The following is a 21,924-nucleotide window of genomic DNA, read 5'->3' as shown; positions in this document are numbered from 1 at the left end:
CGAGGTTTAGATTATATTGTTGTTTTATTAAACGCGCGGTTTAATAAAAATTATAATTATATCTCATTGTTATATTCATATTTTTCGCATTTTTTATGTTGTGCACTTAAATGTTTTATAATTTCAATAAAATAGTTTTATAACACACAACTTATGTTACAGCATCTGCATGTTTATGCTTCATAGTTTACAACATATGATTTCAGTAAATGATGAAGTTTTAACTGTTATGTCTTTTTTGTTTAATGGTATAAGTTAGAAATATGTGGCATAACTTAGAATTATGTTTTAAATTGTTATTTTTCTCTATTTGTCTTTGTATGTTGGGTTCTTTTAATTAAAACAACAATGTGATACCTTATAATAATAATAATAATATGTGACATAATTTAGAATTATGTTTTAAATTGTTATTTTTTCTCTATTTGTCTTTGTATGTTGGGTTCTTTTAATTAAAATAACAATGTGACATCTTATAATAATAATAATAATAATAATGCTAGATTATCTGACGTTTATAATTCGTTAAAATGTATATAACATAAGCGCACATGCGCGCACACACACACAAATATATATATGAAGTTTTTTATATTTTCCGTCCGTGTGTAACACGGGATCTAACTTACTACATAATATAATAGAATTCATATTCTAAGTTTGTAACGACTATTATATGTTTATTGGAATATATGTTGAACATTCAATAGCTAATGTCCACACATAAAGCGGTTTAGCTGAATTATTAATCGCTAGCTGCTCTTGATAAGATGCAAATTGTCATCTCCACATAAGGGCATATTACTACACTATTTAGTTTAAAACCCAGCCGCTGATCGGGAATACTCCCCGATGCAAGTAGTCTCCAAAGCTAATCAAGTCGGTCCCACCTAAAAATATCAGGTTGTATGGCCTATGTACCAACACGGCATAAAATACTTGGTATTTTCATGAGCTTTACTCTTAGTCAATTCAAAATATTTATAAACATTGACACGAGACTTATTTTGCAACACAATGTGCTTACCATTAAATATGATGTAACAGTATTCCCAATCTTAGAGGGAGATAAGTATAAGGAAATACTGGTAAAACAATAAATAATGTAAAATGCATCTATCAAGTTTTGATCCCCGAAATGGTCAATGTAAATATGAAGTCCAAAAGAGTGAATACATTTGCCACGAGTAGCAAATGAATTATTAGATGCATTCACAAACACAAACAGGTGACAAAGTCACCAGTATCAAATTAAACTACTCGAATTATACCATACAAATAAAACGTGAAAGACAACTCGGTTCCAGGATATTACCCACGTAAACCAAATCAGCAGAATAATGCAGTTGATGTAACCCCAAAAGATGTTAATTACAAAACATCCAGAATATTTTATCTAGATGACCCCATAAGAGGTCAATTTCTCAAAAGAGACTAATACAAAAACCCCATAAGCGGTTATTGTCAAATAAGTGACAAATACAATTATAGAAATGAAATTATCTCAGAAGAGGAACACAAAGTTTCAAAATGAACACCGTATTAAATACAAATGAGATCTCTACAAATTAAGCACATAATAGTATAATGTGGAACCAAAACAAAACACGTGTTGATGAAATTGTTGGGTTTTAACAAGATTATCAAAGTCATAAAATCCCAATTTTATGAAAACGCAGCGGAAATAAGTTTTAAATCTTGTTAATTTGATATGTATAAAACCAATTTTACACATGCAAAACCCAAGCCCGGATCCAAATACGAAATACATACTATCAAACACATGCATGTTAAAGCTACCTTTCAAATTCAAGAAAGAGGAAGGAGATGATGATGAAGATATCAAGAACTTGAATATGAAGCTCCTCAAGCTAGCATACCCCAAGCTTTTCAACAAACACCACTTCTAGCTAGGATTTGGTAACACTTGTGGACTCCTTCTTGTCTTTGTTCTTGGCCGTCCAAGAGAAAGAGAGGGAGAAAATGTGCAGAGGATTTATCCTCTAGACTTGTTTTGTATCTTGTGTGTTGTGAAATGAAAGAGAGTGGAGATGTTTTATTCTAAATGCAGCAACCTTTGGTCCAATAAGAATCCTTGCATGTTGCCCACTATTTCTAAATAATAATAAACAAATAAAAGAAAAGAGGAAGAGGGGGGGGGGGGGCTTTTCCTTTCTTTGTTTATATTATTTTCAATATTTTAAATATAACATATATATGTTTATATTTTGTGTTATAAAAAAAGGTACATTGTGTTATAAAGATAACATAACATGGGCAACATGTTAGGTAACATTATTCACATATTGTTACTTAAACATTTTAAGTAACAATATGGAATGCTCTTTCTCAAATCATAAATCATCCATATGATTTATTTATTTCACAAGTACATATTATTTAGAAACCCCTTTTCAAATAACTCAAGTGTTAATATGTATTTGTTATGATCATATCATATATAAACAAAAATTATCGGTGTTTGTCTAGCTTGTTATTGGGTATGACCCGACTTGGATCATGACGTACTAGCCACATCAATAAAATTATGTGTCTTGGGCATAACGAGTCTAACAGAAATTTCTTGCATATGCTATAGCAATAAATGTAATCAACAAAAACGATTACGTACACAAAAGTGTGTAAGAGTACATACATAGATTTGATTTGCCAAAATGACAAGATGCCTTAAAGGCTTAAAAAAATTTTCTCAATAAGCAAAACGTTTCGGACTTGTAGTCCGAAAACCCATAGACGTCAAACCAAATGGGTGTCTTCAAAATAAAAAGAAACGTGAAGAATGAGATTATGTGAATAAGGCACAACTTCTAACACAGGGGCTTTCTCAAATCATACTAGTTAAATATAAAAAAACTTACATTAAATCCCCTGTAGTGGAGACGAAAACCCCTTCATATTTAATCAGCCTCACATTCTCAAAAAAACTTCAGATAAACTTATGAATGTCGTCACCGCGTAATTGTATGGGACACTTTAAATGGCATTCACATAAAAATCCCTAAATGGTTAAAATGCCTGAAGCATTAAAAATAATACCTCGAGATGTTTTGATATAACCTCAATAAATCATGTTGTATATGGTACAGTCGACTCATTATATATTGTTAAAGAGAGGTATAAATTTTGATAAAAATCAGGCATGTCTACTTATCAAAATTTTGTTCTTAATTGTTCATATAATCACAGTTTACATTGTTAATCTAAAGTTCATCGGAGGAACTACAAAACTACTAAAGAGTGAATTTTTGAAATAAATAACATATGCACGCATCCTAATTATTGTTCGACCGGAAGTTCGAGCATATATGTATTTAACACAACGTAATTATACTTTGACATTGGAGTATTTGTGTAATTGTATATTTTCCCATTAATCAAAATGTACCAAGAAGATGCGAGTACATTTTAATATGGACAAAGTTTATTTGTTAAGCATACTCGTTATTGTCACACCCCGATCAAAGGCGGCGGAACATGCCGAGGAGTAACGATTGTCCATAAGCACATGACACTAATTAAAGTGACAGTATTTAATAAACTCTTTTCATTTCACAACATTGAAAATGTCACATAACAATTATCCATAAAATAACCATAAACAAGATATCACAAAATATGGAAAATTGATATTGTTCATTTTTACTAATATCCTAAGGTCTTTGATGTCGTTTTCTTCACAATCATAAATCAACCAAGATGCAAACCTGCAACATTCATAAAATAAAGTTTGTCAACACAAAGGTCGGTGAGCAATTCATAAGTTTAATCATATTAGTATATAATAAAGATAGCCACAAAACTTGCATACGAAACGATAAATAAAAGTGGTAATTTGGATAAATAGATATCGCTAAATACATTAGCGACACCTAGCTATAAGGGGATGCCAAATAGTCTAGGATTTTATAGTTATCGTTAATTGCATTACGTTAACGACACCTTGCTATAAGGGGATGCCAAATAGTCTAGGATTTTATAGTTCCACCAACCAAAAGCGATAAACACATAGGCATATAAGCATAGAACACCAAATCGAGCAATTATTTAGGTAAAGTATACAACTACGTTTGTGGTTTAAGATTCAAATATAAAGCATTTTGTTGAATAAGTATGAAATGTCACCCCCAAAATAAAAGATGGAAAATGGGGTATGAAGTACTCACCTTCAAGTGGTAAACTTGAAAGATGATAATTTGGAGATTTGTCGGAACGACGAGTTTAACGCACAATGCCTAAAAAGAAAAGAAGTCTTGAATTTAGAAAGGTTGTCTTGAAGGTCTTTAAACAAAATAAATGTTAAGAAATGTAAATAATTAAAGTTCAAGGTTTAAAATGTGACTATTTAAGAATTTATAATAATAACCCTTTAAAAATGTAAGTTTGCTCGAAACCGGGTTAAAGTATCTAACCTTAATATTTACTCAACCTATGTTAAGTAATAAGGTGGGTAAAATGCAAGAATGCAAATCCCTTTGGAATAAAGATACTAAAACGGGTTTTTTTTATCGAGTGTTCGGGTTGTCGGTTCGGGTCTTGATAATTGGTCAAACCCAAAGTCAACTTTCCAAAATATTGAATGTTATGAGATAACTCAATTAAATTTAATAAGACTTAACCAAGTATGTAGTTCCATTGTTTTAGAACTAACAACGCACGTTAAGCGAGTGTTCGGTTTTGTCGGTCCAAACTTTGTTATGAGATCAAGTTGGATCCAACATTTCCAAGTACTTAAGAAAATATTTAAAAATCAATTTGTAACTATTTTTAAAGAAATATACAAGTCTTGATGGCTAAAAAAACACACTTGTGTGTCTTAAGCGAGCAAGAATCGGTTTGGTTCGATTTCCATCTCACAACAAGTTCATAGATGGTTTCCACATGTCCAAACACTAAATAACTTGTATAATAATGTACAAATAAAAAAATACCAAAAGTTAACAATAAAGTCTTTAAACAAAAGTTCGGTTTTCGGTTCGGATCGGATCGTGTTTCGGGTTAAGACCGAGGTAAGATTCTACAAACCCATAACCATAGAATTTGAAAAAATGATTTTAGAAACTTAGATCTAACACTAAGTATGTTTAAACAAACAAAACTAGTAACAAAGTTTGGTTTACGGTTTAGAGCTATTTACGGTTAAACCGAAGCATAGACTTTTAAAAACCCATAACCATGGAACTTGTAAACATGACCAACAAACTAAAATAAGCAAGATTAATATGTATGAACAAGTTATATAGATGTATATATATCAAGGACACGAAGTCCTCCATGAAGCCTTGCCTTATGGGGTCCGAAACCTCACCGACCGGAATCGGAGAAGTAACTACCAAAGGTAAACAAGGGTGTATATTATATATATGTTGCACAACCATAAACAAGTATTAATAAGGCTACATAAACTAATTAAGATGAAAGACCAAAATCCTTCAAGAACACTTAAGAAGATAACCTTGAATCTTTGATGTTTAAGAGAGTTTTTTTTTTTTTTTTTGGAGTTGTAGCAAGGGAAAATAAAGAGGAAAGGTGGTGTATATATAGGGTAATGTTGGTGGTCAAATATGGGTGTGAGACACAAGAGTTTTCATGTAAAATGGATCAAGACAAAAACAGAAAACAACAAAAAAATAAATAAATAAATAATAAATAAAAATAAAAATAGGATGTTTTCAAGACCCAACAAGTGTGAAACAATATTGTAACATAAATCCATCATTTTGATTATAACATAAGCTTCGGTTTACAAATCGGGTCGGTTTACATAATAAACAAATACAAAAACAAATACAAACAAGACCCGAAATTGACGAATGTCACAGTTATTGTCTAATCGCTAAATGTATTCAAGAATCCTTACCGTCCCAAGAAGAGGGCAAAGAAGTAGTTGGTCCAAAAGTAGCATGCTTAAACACGATCAATGCGCTTATATTCTGAAATTATATTACAATCTATTACATGTGCAAACAAAAACAAAATAAAACACATATATCTATATATTTACAAGACGTGTGACTTATGTATTCGTTTATACATCTCATAATATATTAGATATACATAAATATGATCATATAGGTTACGTGTTCTCATACATCGACACATTTATATCTTCGTTGTCGGTATTACAAACTTCAATAGCATTATCAAATCAAGGAGAATTTACAACAAAACAACTCAAGAATGCTTACAGTCAAGCTCAATCACAAATACAAGAAGTGTCAAACAAGAAATAATGAAGAAGGACCTGACGAACATCTATGAAGACATTGCTCCTTACATAACACAAATAAGAAAACACTACACCTAAGATCAATTCAAGTACTCATCATTAAAGATTAGGTTCTACATATTGAAAGATGTGGATTTATTTGAGGAGGAGAAGTATACACACTAAACTCTTTTTACCTAAACTAAGTTTTGTTTCACAGGATTTTCTTAGTAAAGTTTTTAATGAAGTAGCAAAGCTGATTCAGAAGTACTAGTTTATTATTTGGGTCCTGAAGTACCGATTTAACATCATCATGAAGTATGCTTTAAATGTGCATAATAAGCGGTTATATGTCTGAGGGGGAGTGTGATAAATGATGATAATTAGCAGACATCATGTAGCATCATTCCCCTGTTTATTATTTAGTTATGGTTTCATGTTTGTACCTGTATATATTTATATATATATATGATATATTTAATAGTTGATGATAAGAATTAAATGTCTTTTACCTATTCGTTTTCTCTAATTCATAACAAAGGTTACTAAAAATAGAAAATTATTAATTGTAGACGGTATTTTGTTTACGATTACTGCGACTTATATACCCGAAACTCGAAACAAACGAGACGGTTATACCCGAAACCCGATGGGTATGGGTCGGGTATGGGATTGAGATTTAAAACGCGGGTATGGGATTAGATGATATCCGACCCGATTACCTGAAAACATATACCTGTTTATCCGAACCATATACCCGAATCATACACCCAAAAAATTCTTTGTATGTTATAGATCGTGAAGTATATGCATGTAAACTATATGAAAATTATAGTGATATAATTCATTTATTTTAACGCTCATATTTATATATAGATTGTATTATATATTAATTTGTAATAAGTGTAGTATAAATGAAAAATATACTCATGGCTCACGAATATGTTATTGTTCGATATTCTACGGGTAATGGGCGTGGTAATGGATACGTGCATGGGATTACCACTACCCGTTGCCGTCCCTATCCGAGCTCCACCATCAATCAAATTCTCCGTCTCCGGTGTCTCGCAAATGGATACGGAGGTCACTTCGGAATCATAAATTTCAAGCAATTACTGACTGTTTTCTTCCGGCGAACATGAAATCGGAAGATGAGCTGATGATGCTAGAGACTACAATTGAGGTACCATCAAACTCTACTTATACTTATTCTGTAGTCTACTCGATTATCAGGGTTTTCTATGACTTGATTTTCTCTTTTCGTTATTAGCTACTATTCTACTTAATGGATTTGCGTCCTCATTTGTTGAATATGTTGCCTAACAAAATCATTAATATATACAGGACTTTATAATATGTGTATATACTCTCATGAATCATGTCATAAAGAAAGAAACTTATACCCGTAGTTTAATAAGGGCTGTTCACGAGTTCGAGCTCGAAATAAACAGCTCTTCAGCATCCAATACAGGTTTAAATGTCCTTTGATGGATGAAGAAACTTATGCCTGTAGTTAGCATAATTAAGTAGAGAGTAGATAAATCCATATTGTTTGGTGCATATATATTTGAATGTTAAGACTTCAGAGTATAATAATAAAATCAGGAATATATGAAAACATGTTTATGTGCATATATTAATGCCTAAATTAGGGGAAATACAGATGTCCTGCAGAATTAAGGATGTTTGCAGTGAATATGGATGGAATGAGGAGGGGTGGGGGGTGGGGGGGGTTGATTTTGACTAGGGTGAGCTATAACCGAACTGAAAAGAGACGAAACCGAACCGAAATTAACCAATAATCAGGTATCGGTTTTTTTTTGTACTCTTGGTTAATCGAATTTAACCAAACTGAACCGAACCATTCATATCATCATCATCATCATCGTACTCAGTAAATCCCACCAATAGCAAAGCTATGGTAGGGTCTGAGGAGGGTAAGATGTAGACAGCCTTACCTCTACACCGTAGGAATAGAGAGGCTGCTTCCAGTGAGACCCCCGGCTCGATAGTAGTTTTTGCATCAAGCCTTGGACATAAGGCACATAACACTCAACCACCGGGACACCGGCCGAATGGTGCGTGTACCCTTGTCTTTCGACTATCTACGCCATTCATATATTTCTAGCTTTTATACCTCCATTTCATGTACTTTGTGTTTTATACAACTATTACATGTTTATATGATTATACCTCCATTTCATGTATTTATATCTCCATTCATGTATTTATGCATCCATTTCATGCATTTCTAAGTAAAAATTTTAGCCCAAGTTTGATTTTGGCTATTAACTGAACCGAACTGACACCGACAAACTAATCGATTAACTGAAAACCAAATGGTTAAATTGGTTGAGGCTAATAACCTAATCGAATCGTGCACAGCCGAATATATTGTAAACTTGTAGTCTAGTCTTTTGTGTTTTACTTCATAAGAGGGACCTTGTTTCGCAGGCTGGAGTTGCTCTGGAATCACTTGCTAAAGGAAACAAGAAGATCCCTAGTAAGAGAAAAGGCGGAAGCATCTGTATACAGTATAATCACAAGAGCAAAAGGATACAATCTGAATCATTTAACTCTCAGGTTACACTTAATCATGAGGCTCAGGTTATGTTTAGTGACTGTCTTGCAAACAATTTTGGGAGTAATGCAACTACTGGATGTCATGAGTCAATTCAAAATGATTCAATGAACATGAAAACTTGTGCGTTGATTCCGGAAGATGAGCTGATGCTAGAGAGTACAATCGAGGTATCAGACTGTTCTACTGCCTTATGTAATCGATTATCGTTTTTAGGGTTTTCTATGAGAAATCTGCATTTCTGAACTTCAGTGACGATATCGTTGTTCATGATTTTCTGTTTTCATTATTAGGTGTTGGTGATGCATGAAATATTTAGTGGATTTGCGTCTGATTTTTTGAAATGCTATTATGTATGTTGCCTAACAAAATCGTTAGCATGTACAGGACTGTATAAGTGTGTATATACTTATTTGGTTGAATGTACTATACTCATGAATCATGATTAGTATATAATACAGGTTTGAATGTATTATGATAGCTGAAGAAACCTATACCTGTAGTTAGCAAAATTAAGTGGAGAGTATATAGATCATTATAGACTGGTGTGTATCAGTGTATCTATTTGAATGTGGATTCAATATTTTAGAATAGAATGAACTCAGGAATATATGAAATGTCACTGAAAACATGTTTATGTGCATATACTAATTCCTAAATTAGTGAAAATAGAGATGTCCTGCAGGATTAAAGACGTTTGCAGCAAATATGGGTGGATTGTGTGTGTGTGGGTGGGGGGTTGTTGCTTGACTCTGACTTTGTTATAGTCTTGTACTCTTGTAGTCTAGTCTTTTATGTCTTATCTCATAAGTGATGCCTTCTTTTACAGGCTAGAGCTTCTCTGGAAGCACTTGCTAAAGGAAACGAGCAGATCCCTAATAAGAGAAAAGGCAGGAGCATCTGTAAACAATATTACCGCAAGAAAAGAAGAAGCGTACAATCTGAATCATTTAACTCTCATGTTACACTTAATCATGAGGCTCAGGTTGATGATGCTATGTCCAGTGGCTCTCTTGCAAACAATTTTGGGAGTAATGCAACTACTGGTTGTCACGAGTCAATTCAAAATGGCTATTCAAATGGTCCAATGAGAGGAGATGGATTATGCAAAGTTAATGAAAATTATTGTTTTTTACTAACAGATAATCTGATGACTTTTTTTGACACGGGCATTGAACCAAATCATGATAGTCATATGCATAATGGTGACTCGGATGATTCTAGTGGTGTTACAGAAGTTGAATATCCAAGTCTTTTGAGCTTCTCAAGTAAGGATTATATAAATTGTGTTTTGAATACAGAAGAAACGATTGATAATATTCCTGATTCACAATTGCTGGATTCTGATGAAGATGATCTAGAAGATTGCTCATTTGATGGTGACCTGCTTGATGATTGCCACTGTGAAGATGACTCGTTTGATGGTGATCAGCAGTATGTTTTTCTCTCTGAAGATGACTCATTTGATGATGAGCAGCAGGATGTTTGTCACTGTGAAGATGACGAGGAGTCAATTTCAATCTCACACCTTGACCCTGTTCATCTTTTTGAAGAGGAAACTATTTGCATCTTAAATACAGAAGATCCAGAAATACCATGCAATGATGATATTTTCATGCTGAATCATTCATCTCCTTCAGCTAGACCCCAAAGTGATACAGAATCTGTTGACCTGGAATCATCTTTTACTCAGTCACAAATGGATGGTCCAAATTTATCTCCCAAGTTTGATTCTGCAACTCCACATGTTGATTGCACTCTTATATCTGTATCAATGGGTTATGATCTTTCTATATCAGACCATAACGACTCTAGTGATAGTGACCTATTTTGCTATCCTGATATTGAATATGCAATACCATCTCCTTCTGTTAGACCCCAAACTTCTATGGATTCTATTGACCCCACATCATGTTTTACTCAATCACAGATGGATGGCCCGGGTTTATCATCTGAATTTGAATCTGCAAGTCCACATCTTGGTTGCACTCTTAAATCTGTGTCGGGGGATCATAATCCTTCTATATCAAACCATAACAGTGATAGTGATGTACCTTGCTCTCCTGAAGATCCAGCAGTACCATCTCCAACTGCTATACCCCAAACCGCTATGAATTCTATTGACTTCGCATCATGTTTTACTAAATCACAGATGGATGGCCCAGGTTTATCATCTGAATTTGAATCTGCAAGTCCATGTGTTGGTTGCACTCTTAAATCTGTATCAGTGGATCATAGTCCTTCTATATCTGACCGCAACAGCGATAGTGATTTACCTTGCTTTACTGAAGATCCAGAAATATCATCTCCTTCTGTTAGACCCCAAACTAATACAGATTCTGTAGATCCCACCTCATCTTTTAGTCGGTCACAGATCGATGGTCCAGATTTATCTTCTGATTTTGAATCTGCAAATACACATGTTGATTGCACTCTTGAATCTGTATCAATGGATCACAGTACTTCTCTATCAGACCATAACGGTGATATTGATGTACACGGCTTTCTTGATATTATAAATCCAGAAATACGATCTGCTTCAGTTAGACTCCAAACTGCTCTAGATTCTATTGACCTCACATCATGTTTTACTGAGGATGATCCAGATATTGAAGATCAACAAATGTCATCTCCTTCTGCTACAGATTTTATCGACTCTGCATCATGTTTTGCTCGGTCACAGATGGATGGTCCAGATTTGTCTTGTGAATTTGATTCTGCACATCCACAAGTTGGTAAATATGTATCAGTGGATCATGATCCTTTTATCGCAGATCATAACAATTCCGACAGTGATAATGACCTACCTAGCTTTCCTGATATTGATGCTTTGGTAAACTTTGTAATCCTTTTGTCTGATGTCTACGCCATTCTTTAGATCATTTCTTCTCTTTTAATACTTGTATATTTTTCATTCAGATATGTAAACTGGACTATGAATATGCTCAGGAGTCCTGGATTACCAACGAAGGTGGTTAAGTTAGTATTTCATTCCATTTATGATGAGCATTTTGTGTATAATTGTTAACTCACTCGATTTGTTGTCAATTGAAGTTAAGAGGGGTACGTACGAAAGGTATAAATCGTCGTTAAATAGACTGGAACAGTCTTCATCACAAAGAGCCATGCCATCTCTTGGTGCTTTTGCTGTCTTTTACAGCCATCAGTTCAAATACTATATCAAGAAAACAGAGGTACATTTATTTGTCAACTTTGTTACCAAGGTTAGGTATTTACTGTTTCTTGAATTATATAAAACCAATGAAATTTGTGTTGCAGGTCACAATAGGCAGATCAACAGATGACACAGAAGTTGATATTGATCTAAGAAAAGAAACTCATGCCAACATGATATCTAGGCAACAGGTGAGAATCTTCAAAATTGAAAATTCTACTAATTTAAGGATCTATTGATTCCAGCATGTCTATTTTTGTAACAACATTAATAACTAAATATGTTTTGTAATAAATGTCAACATGTTTGTCTAACCAGGCTACTATAAAGATGGAGAACAATGGGACATTCACTCTTAAAAATATCGGGAAGGGTTTAATTTTAATGAGCGGGATATCAGTTGCTCATGGGCAAGTGGCTGCACTCGGTTCAAGTTGTTTGCTTCAGGTAGTTAATTAATTAATTCACTTGTCATATTTTGTTTTTCTAAATTTAGTAGAATAAAAACAAGTATAGTAATGCATGGTTATGTCTTGATTTGGTAGATAAAGGGAATGGATTTCGTGTTTGAGATGAATGACAGATACGTAAGATGGTACTTGGATAACATTGTGAAGAAAACACAAGGTAAATTTACAACATTTGAATGGTCGGTCAATTGAAACAAAAGTTTACATTTTAAATATACAAATGCTTATACATGAAATTATAAGCAAGTATTACAAACAAGATTTTGCTATATACTTATTTCATGGTTATATATATCCTTCATCCATATCCATCTTGTTTATGCTTTTATGAAGGGTGAGTATCCAACTCAACCTGCTGCAACGTTTTGAGTATTTTAAACCAGTCTGTTGATTTTTAGTCTTTTTGATGGTGTTATGACTTAAAAGAGTGAATCATGAGAATATCTGGCTCTCTCTCTCTTTTTTTTTCTCTTCTTTTTTTTTTCTTTTTCTTTTTTTTTTTTATATATTTATGCGTTAGTGTGCGTATGGAACAAATGTTTACATCATGTAATAAGTGAACTTTTTCTGCCCCTAGCTAATCTTTTAAATTGATATATCACCGTTCAAAAGAAAATTGTAATAAGTGAAATCATTTTGCATTTTTTCGTATTCACTTTGTAAATGTTTTGGAATGTACAAAGATCAACTTATATACTTATATTTATACAGGAAAAATCTGTTAAGTGTATACTTTATTTTGCTTATCTACATTTTCATGAATAAGTATGTTAGATTTCCATGTTGTTTCTGATTACCCGTGACTGTTGATTAAAATCTTGTTTGACGTGGAAACTAACATATATACCCGAAAATGGTTATTCACATGAGGAAGCACCAATAGCAACGAAACTTTGAGTTTGATAATTTTCATGTATTTGAGACTAGAGAATTTTGAGGATTTTTGTGTTTTTGAGAACTAGAAAAGTGGTGTGGAACACCGTTACACCTCTAAAATGAAAATAGCTCATGTGCTGACATGACGTCACGTATCGAAAATCTTCCCTATTTTGTAGCTCTCCGCTACACATAGTCTCAGTGGTGCTAACCTATCTTGGCCTTTTTTAAGTTGTGCTAACCTATCTTTTGACCTAGTTTGAATGACTAATTTAAGGTGACCCAAATTAAAATATTTACATTTTATATTTTCTCAAAGCAGCCGGAGGTCTTACCGGAAGCAGCCTCTCTATTCCTTCAGGGTAGAGGTAAGGCTGTCTACATCTTACCCTCCTCAGACCCTACCATAACTTTGTTATCGGTGGGAATTACTGAGTACGATGATGATGATGATTTTTTTCTCAAAGCAACCCATTTTTTTTAACAATGGGTCATGATTGGCACCTCTGCACAATACCTATTTATAGTAACTTATGAAGGGCAAAATGGTCCAAAAGAACTCTCCAATGGCTTTATAACGACAACTTTTTTTTTCTAATGGTAATACATGATTATTAACTCATTCGAAAAACTTAGTTTCGGTTAAGCAGTTCCTTTTCCAAAACACATAACCGGTTCCTAACCTACCGAATTAGTTAAACATTGGTTTTTCTAATAACTGGTTATTAGATCGGTTGGCTTCGGACTTTCGGGGTTCTAACTAGTTCAAATATACACCTCTAACTTAAAGACAACATAACCGGACTTTCGGGGTTCTAACTAGTTCAAATATACACCTCTAACTTAAAGACAACATAACCCAAATATCTCAGTTTTTAATTTAGGCCCAAAAGTTTCAATGTAAACTATTTAGTATTTTAACTCTACAAAAATTTAATATTCTCATTTGCCTACAAATTTACTTCGGATTTGAGATTTTAATTTGTGTTTTTTACTTTGATTTTGATTTATACGTATTTCAATCAATGGATTTGTAACACAAGAGTACTCAAATAGTCTTCAAAAGAAATATAGTGATAAACGTTTATACAACGGAAGTTGACGAAGAAAATTATAAAAGGAGTTTAAAGAGTTTTCAAAAACTCATCAAAATGTAATACTACAAAATCAAATACAATCTATTATGAAAACGAAGAAGATACATTGACCAAGTACAAGTTCTTTCTATTTCTCCATGTCACGTGTCATGAGCGTTTCATTCTTTTACAATGAAAGTTCACCAACACTTTAGCACATCGTAAGGTATCACGTGCCGTTAGAGTTCATCTTGCTTTTTATTTTTTGAGTGGATATTTTATATTGACAAAAAAATCATCAAGCTAATAAAACAAATAACATATAACGTCGGTTGTATTTTTTACGCATCATATAGAGAAACTTAACGAAATCATCTTACATCTCTGTTACGTTGTTTGATCAGTTTTCTATTATCATCTCTAATATTTTATTATATGCTCAATATTTTGCCATCTTTATTATGTAACGGCTATCATTTCTCGATCTTCATTTTTCTATTATATTAATTCAGTATTTTACAATAACGTTGGTCAAAGTTTAACATAATATTTTAAATTTTAATTGCTACCGAGTCATCCAAAATATCCATATTTTATTATTTTACTTATATATAGAATTCTCCCGTGTATACTTACCTAACATTTAATGAAAGTGTTAAAAAGTAATATATATTAAAATAATAATATAATTTTTATAACAAATCGTACAAGATTCTGGTTTTGCATATTTGATCGTTACCAAACATATATAATTTTATATAGGAATGGTTACATCTGTTGATAAAGCAATTAAACTAATATAAGAGCATACAGAGTAAGGACAGGAGAAAACCGGTATCGGATGGAAACACCGTCCCCAGCTTTTTCCATATCACTATTAACCGTTTTTCGTGAAGTATTCAACATGGTGTGGGTGGGTGGGGGGGTTAGAGAAATGCAAGAAGAAAATTGAGGAAGGCAGGGAAAATGGGATATAAACTGATCCGGAAGAATCGAGATCACTCTGTGTGCTCTATCAACCCAGTTGATAAATTTGTTAAACATGTTTCCTACACACCTTAATATAATACCGTAGGGCGTGGGCTAGATACGCTTTGGTGTTTGATAAAAGAGTACTTTCTCATATAGAAGAATTAACCAAAAACAAGCACATAATCTAGTTTTTTAAAATTTCTGTAAGTTGATAAAATTATAAGAGTTTGATGTCCCATGCCCATGTGATTCGTGATGATGCCCATCACCCGGATCATGAAACTGATTCAATAAATGATGGGTCCTCATGTTGCTCCCCATTCACAAAGCACACATGGACCTCGTTCCACCCGACCCGTACCCATCTTAATTTTTATATCTAAGCTCTTAACGTTCTTTTATTGCTCCCTTTAATAGGGTATTTTATATAACTTGCATGTGTGTACGTGCAACTTTTTTCCCAGCAAAATTATACTACATATAAAAGGAAATCTAAAACTACAGTAAAAAAAATTGTGGTCTAATCAGTGGCTACCATGTGATAACTACTAAGTTTCTTTTTTTTTTAAATCTGTTTTAGAATGTATTGATTTGAAATTAGGTGAAGTTACAAAAATGGAAGCTCGTGTAGTGGTTTTGTTGTGTTGTTGCAAGTTCGAGCCTCTTTCAGGAGCCTTTTGTTTTGTTTTGTTTTAGTATTTGTTTATTGAAAGTAATAGAAGTAACAAAAAAAGAAGCTGTTGTTGTGGTATTGTTGTTGCAACTTGCAAGTCTTGCGCTCGAGCCATCTTGAAGCCATTTTTTTTTTGTTTTTTTAAATATAAATAGATTTTTGTATTTATAGATTTCATACTTATCAAGCAATAAAAAAGTAATGTGGTGTGGTGTTTTGTTTTTTAATTTGTTTTAAATACGTTAGTTTGAGGAATTATTTTTTTGGTTTAGTTTTGATACCGTAAAGAAAGTTGCCGATACCAACCGAGTTTGCGTCAACTTAAGGAAACGACGTCCGGGTGTAACCAATACAGAACTGCCCAGCATGTCCTGGCGCGTTCTAGTTAGTTTTAAAGAAAATGAGAACGAAATGGTCAAAGTGCAATAATTCAATAAACCACTAGTCTCATGATCAAGTTTTGTGATGAAAATCTTATATTGTGTATGAATGTCAATAAGGTTTTCTTTTGCCAATAAGGTTTTCTTTTGCCCATATTATTGACTTATTGTTAGTATTTTGTCAATGGCAATAACACCCATGCTATCTTCTTTTGTTGAATTCCAAGTACATTTTATGAAGGTATAGTTATTTAGTTTGAAAAGGTCAAACTTGAAACTTGCATTTACTTATAGTAAAATAATGTAAATACTTTATACAGAATGTTTACAATAATAGCTCTCCTCGGATATACAATAAAAATCAGACTTCAACTTATGACGGAAGATGAATCTTCAACATGGTTTAAACAAGTAGAGTCCAATATCAATTATCAAGTAACCCAAAATTGGACGTAACTCATGCAAAGTCAGTACATATGTAACCGACTATTGAACACATAAATATGTCCTACACATGACCCAAGCCCACCCGACCCGGCCCATTGCAGTCTTAACTAGTAACTTGTAAGCACATAACATGTTATTTAATAAAATTAAACAAATATAGCAATACCATACTTAAATTAAAGAGAATAAAATTCTTGTTTTTGTGATGGTTTTTTTTTAAATATTAACATATAAAAAATTTATGGTCGTTAAAATGTTGTAGGGATAGTTGGTTTAAAATAAAGGACAAATGTGTAACTATTTAATAAGTTAACAAACTTACCATTAAGTTGAAGGACCATTATCGCAAATATTTTTCAAACTAAATTATTTAACAAACTGTACATAATGAGGAAAGACCATATTAACCCTAAATTTTTAAAATTGTTTGCATTAGTGATTGTAATTTATGTAATAGTGATTGTACCTCTTAAAATATAAGAGAGGTTCCTAACTCGTGTATATTATATATATATATATATATATAGTAGAGATAGATATTATAATTATATTTTTAAATTATTTAATTATTCTCATAAAATTATTAAAAGTTCGTGGTTTAGTAATCAAATATACTAAGAGAGGTTCCTACTTAGTAATAGACTTGTTTATTGTCGTGGTTTAGTAATACTTGGTTTATGAAGCTCATACTTGAGCTTCTTGATGAGCTGCTACATAGACTCATTCTCATTTAAACTCGAGTTAATTTAAGTTTTTGATGAATTGGTCTCGAACAACTCATGATTTATACAAAGTGTACTTATACTTGGATTATATAAGTGATAAAAGTGAAAAAGAAGTTGGGCCAATAGGCTTAATGTAATACTTTAAAAAGACAAAACAAATAAGAACACATTTATTGGGCCTCTCGTATTTAGCTCTACAAAATCTAACACCAATCCAACCTTGAAATCCTTTTTACCTTTTGTCCTTAGTAATCCACAAAATTTATATAAAGTGTACTATCCCAATTAAAACCCAACCAATTTTTCCTCTTTCAAAGGACAGGTTAAACATTGTACTAGATACGAAAACATTAAACATTTAAGCTTAGGATCCAAAGTTTGTATCATATTTCATCACCTTGCTAAAAATAATTAAAATTCATCAATCCATTTCTGTACAAAAAAAATTAAAGAAGCCCTCTGACAACCAGACTCTGCCCAAATCATAAAACACCCACTCACTCATTTTACCCAAAATACTCGCTTCCAAGATTCACTCCCAAATTCAAAAAATGAATCTATTCCAATTCAATTTCCATTTTTTCATCATTTTCACTCAACTCTTTTTTCATGCCTACTCCCTCACACACTGGGAAGACATACAATTCCGAAACGGTGTCCTTTCGAAATCGATCAGCCCGGGCTCCTGCCTATCCTCATGGGACTTCACCTTCGACCCATGCGACTCGCTCTCGACCGATAAATTCACTTGTGGCATCCGATGTGACAAAACAATGTCCGGCATTGCTAGAATAACCGAAATCACACTCGACCAAGCTGGTTACTCCGGTTCACTCAATTCCTGTTCATGGAACCTTCCTTACCTTCAAACATTAGACTTAACAAACAACTACTTCAACTCGTTCTCAAGACTAACTCGTTTGAGTCGACTCAGTGTGTCAACCAACTCGCTCACCGGGTCAATCCCAAACTCGGGCGGGTCCTTACCCAACTCACTCCAAGAGCTTTTACTTGACAACAATAATCTCACTGGGCCCATCCCACAATCACTTAACAAATTAAAAAATTTAAAAAGGCTCAAGCTTCAACAAAACCAACTCAGTGTCGAGTTCCCTGAGTTGACTCAACTCGGTACACTAAACTTCCTTGACGTCAGCAACAATTTTATTTCCGGCGACCTTCCGGCGGCTCTTCCGGCCAACTTAATCGAACTGACGATGAGAAACAACTCACTAAAAGGTAATATTCCGGCGAGTTTAGTAGTAAGTTCCGTTTATCTTCAAGTACTGGACTTAAGCTACAACAATCTCACCGGTTCTCTACCGCCGGAGCTTTTCACACACCCGTCATTACAACAACTAACCCTGTCACACAACCAGCTCCAACGGGTTCTAATTCCGGCTAATTTAAACCGGAATAGTATCAACAACAGCGAGCTAATAGCAGTTGATTTAAGCAACAATAATATTAATGGGTTTCTACCCGGGTTCATGGGTTGGATGCCGAAGCTATCGGCTTTAAGTTTGGAGAATAATAAGTTTTCCGGCGTGATTCCGACGCAGTATGCGGTGAAGGCGGTGACGGAGGGTGAGTTGGGTGTGGGTCCGTTTGAGAGGTTGCTGTTGGGTGGGAATTATTTGTTCGGGTTGATACCGGGTCCGTTTTTGCAGTTGAAGTCCGGGTCGAGTGTGACGATCCGGTTAGGGGATAATTGTTTGTACGAGTGTCCCGAGAGTTTTTACTTTTGTGATGGCGGGGTGCAGAAAAGTTTGATGGAGTGTAAGACTTTTAGTTTTACTCCGGTTATTCCATCAGATTAATTTTTGTAGGGCAAGTTTATTTGTATTTGTGTGATGTATAATTCCAATTTATATTATTTTTATAATTATAATATATTTTAGTGTGAAACTATACATGTAAAGTTAATTAATTACCGCAAATAGTCCCGGTTGTTGCCAAAAGTAACAAGTTTGTGTCAAACACTCACAGGTAGCAAGTTTGGGGTTAATGGTGTAACTAAATGTTATTCCAGCCTTTGGCTATCTATTATGGAGCGGCGAGTGGCTGGCACTAGCCATGTCGGTGGTGAACACCACAACGGCCATCCGTGAGTGGAGCCATGAGCGAGCAGCTGCGAGTGTAGTCACAGTGGCTCGTTGGGAATAGAATGTGTTGGGGGGCGTGCATGTGACCGTTGAAGCTTTATTTATTTTTTATTTTTTGCTTTCTATATATACCTACATAACAAACACTTTTACATACCAAAAAACCTACAAAAAATACTCACTCATTCAACTCATTTCTCTCCAATACACCAAATTACAAACCAAAACTGCAATGGAATTCCTTTTTTTCGTCCGACTCTTCAAAGGAAGACGATCTTATTTTTGAAGCCGGGAGAATATGGTTAACTTGTTGGTTGAACGGTTCCAAGGACGACAAAGAGTAATAAGACAACCACCTCTTCGTCATGATCGAGTGGGCGCTAATGAAACTTTGGTACGCCACTATTTTAGCCCCGATCCCCTTTCTGACGAAGAACATTTTAGGCGTCGGTTTCGAATGAGTAGACAACTATTCATGCATTTATCAAATGATTTGTTGGATCGGTATCCTTTTTTTCAACAAAGAGAAGATGCAAGACGTAGACCAGGTTTCACAACCATCCAAAAATGTACGACTGCTATTTTTTCAACTAGCTTATGGAATTTCATTAGACGCAATAGATGCATGTACCTAGAAATGTCTGAAAAAGTTTCGCGAGACTCATTCATTTTTTATGTCAAGGTATACATATATACATATATGTCTCGTTCAGTATATTTTATATATTGTCCGAGAGTTTACTTGACAATGTTTATGCATAGGGATCATATCGATTTACTCACAGAGATATTTGCACAAACCAACTTTGTATGATATCTAATGCATATACATCCGCCACTGTTCTCGCCTAAACCATCCCCTTTGATTTTATTACTATATTTATTGGTATAACGTTATTGTCATTTAAAAAAAATAGTTTATATATTCGTTACTTGTTAGCGCCTACGAGCCTTTTCATTTCGGTTTGGCCGAGGTACATAAATTCTCGGAGACGGGAGACGGCCCTGCTATTGATTTCCAGCATGTCTATTTTTGTAACAACGTTTAATATCTAAAAATACTTTGTAATACTGTAAATGTTAACATGTTTGTCAAACCAGGTTACTATACAGATGGTGAACGATGGCATGGATCCGCGCTTAAAAATATCCGGAAGGATTCAGCTTTAATGAATGGAGAATCAGTTGCTCATGGGCAACTGGCTGCACTTGGTTCAAGTTGTTTGCCTAAGGTAATTAATGAATTTAATATGATTTGTGCTACTAGTGATATGTTGTTTTTCTTAATTTAGTTGAATAAAACAAGTAATTGTAACACATGGTTATGTTCTGATTTGGTAGATAATAAAGGGAATGGATGTCATGTTTGAGATGAGTGGCAGATACATGAGACTGTACTTGAATAGCATTATGAAGAATACACAAAGGTAAATTTACGACATTTGAATGGTCGGTCAACTGAATGAAACGAAAATTTCTGTTTTAATTTAGACATGTTTATGCATTGATATTATAAGCAAGTTATACAAACAAGAATTTGATCTTAGTATATTTCAAGGCTATATTTCCCCTCCCAACTATACGAGGCCTGTAAATGAATCAAACGTATCAAACATTGATGAATTGTTCGTGAAGTGTTCGGCTAGAAGTTCGTTTATTTAGTTAAACAAATGAACATGAATAATTTCTTTTGTTCATTTAAATAAACGAACGAACATGAACACACGTTTTGTTCGTACATTTATGTTTGTGAACGTCTATTTATGTTCGTTTATTTACGCTCGTTTATGTCCGTTTAATATTTAGTAAATACATAAGTAGTTGTATTAATATAAATATAAACATACTACGGGCTCATTTAAATCACTAATCATGATGGATATTTTGAATAAATCATGTAAACTTAAACAACTAATTTAGATGTGTTTTTGGATAAATTGTGATGCGTTAGACTTGGTCGTTTGTGCTCATTAATGCTAACTTATGTTCATTTGTGTTCGTTAAGTTTGTTTATATCCGTTTGTGTTTGTTTCTGTTAGTGAACTGTTCGTTTAGATTTTAGACGAGCGGACATAAACAAACATGAGCATGCCTACTTTCTTAATGAATGTGCAAGAACAAAAAATTGTGTTTGATTATATGTCCGTGCTCGTGCTAGATTAAAGTTGAATGAACACAAACATGCCATCGTTCAGTTCGTTTGCAGGCCGTCTATATC

The 21,924-nt window shown here is 33.7% G+C and overlaps 2 protein-coding genes across 2 annotated transcripts in view; both read left to right on the top strand.

The window, feature by feature from the left end:
• LOC143536097 (uncharacterized) overlaps nucleotides 1-12,644 on the top strand; it is a 28,300-nt gene extending 15,656 nt beyond the window's left edge. The window contains exons 5-11 of the mRNA XM_077030168.1: nucleotides 8,681-8,977; nucleotides 9,637-11,640; nucleotides 11,727-11,778; nucleotides 11,862-12,001; nucleotides 12,087-12,173; nucleotides 12,301-12,429; nucleotides 12,528-12,644. Of these exons, the coding sequence (XP_076886283.1) occupies nucleotides 8,681-8,977; nucleotides 9,637-11,640; nucleotides 11,727-11,778; nucleotides 11,862-12,001; nucleotides 12,087-12,173; nucleotides 12,301-12,429; nucleotides 12,528-12,644 (2,826 nt within the window). The remainder of the gene's footprint in view (nucleotides 1-8,680; nucleotides 8,978-9,636; nucleotides 11,641-11,726; nucleotides 11,779-11,861; nucleotides 12,002-12,086; nucleotides 12,174-12,300; nucleotides 12,430-12,527) is intronic.
• A 5,508-nt stretch (nucleotides 12,645-18,152) lies between these two features.
• LOC143536096 (receptor-like protein 32) lies at nucleotides 18,153-19,421 on the top strand. Its single transcript, XM_077030167.1, has one exon. The coding sequence runs from the start codon at nucleotides 18,153-18,155 to the stop codon at nucleotides 19,419-19,421; it is 1,269 nt and encodes a 422-aa protein (XP_076886282.1).
• Nucleotides 19,422-21,924: the final 2,503 nt, after the last annotated feature.

This window comes from Bidens hawaiensis, unplaced genomic scaffold, assembly GCF_021521415.1.
Source record: "Bidens hawaiensis isolate Kalapana, Puna unplaced genomic scaffold, B.hawaiensis_p1.1 tig00010732_1, whole genome shotgun sequence".
In the NCBI taxonomy this organism is placed as follows: Eukaryota; Viridiplantae; Streptophyta; class Magnoliopsida; order Asterales; family Asteraceae; genus Bidens; species Bidens hawaiensis.
The sequence above is the reverse complement of the archived record's forward strand: the minus strand, read 5'-3'. Positions and strand labels throughout refer to the sequence as shown.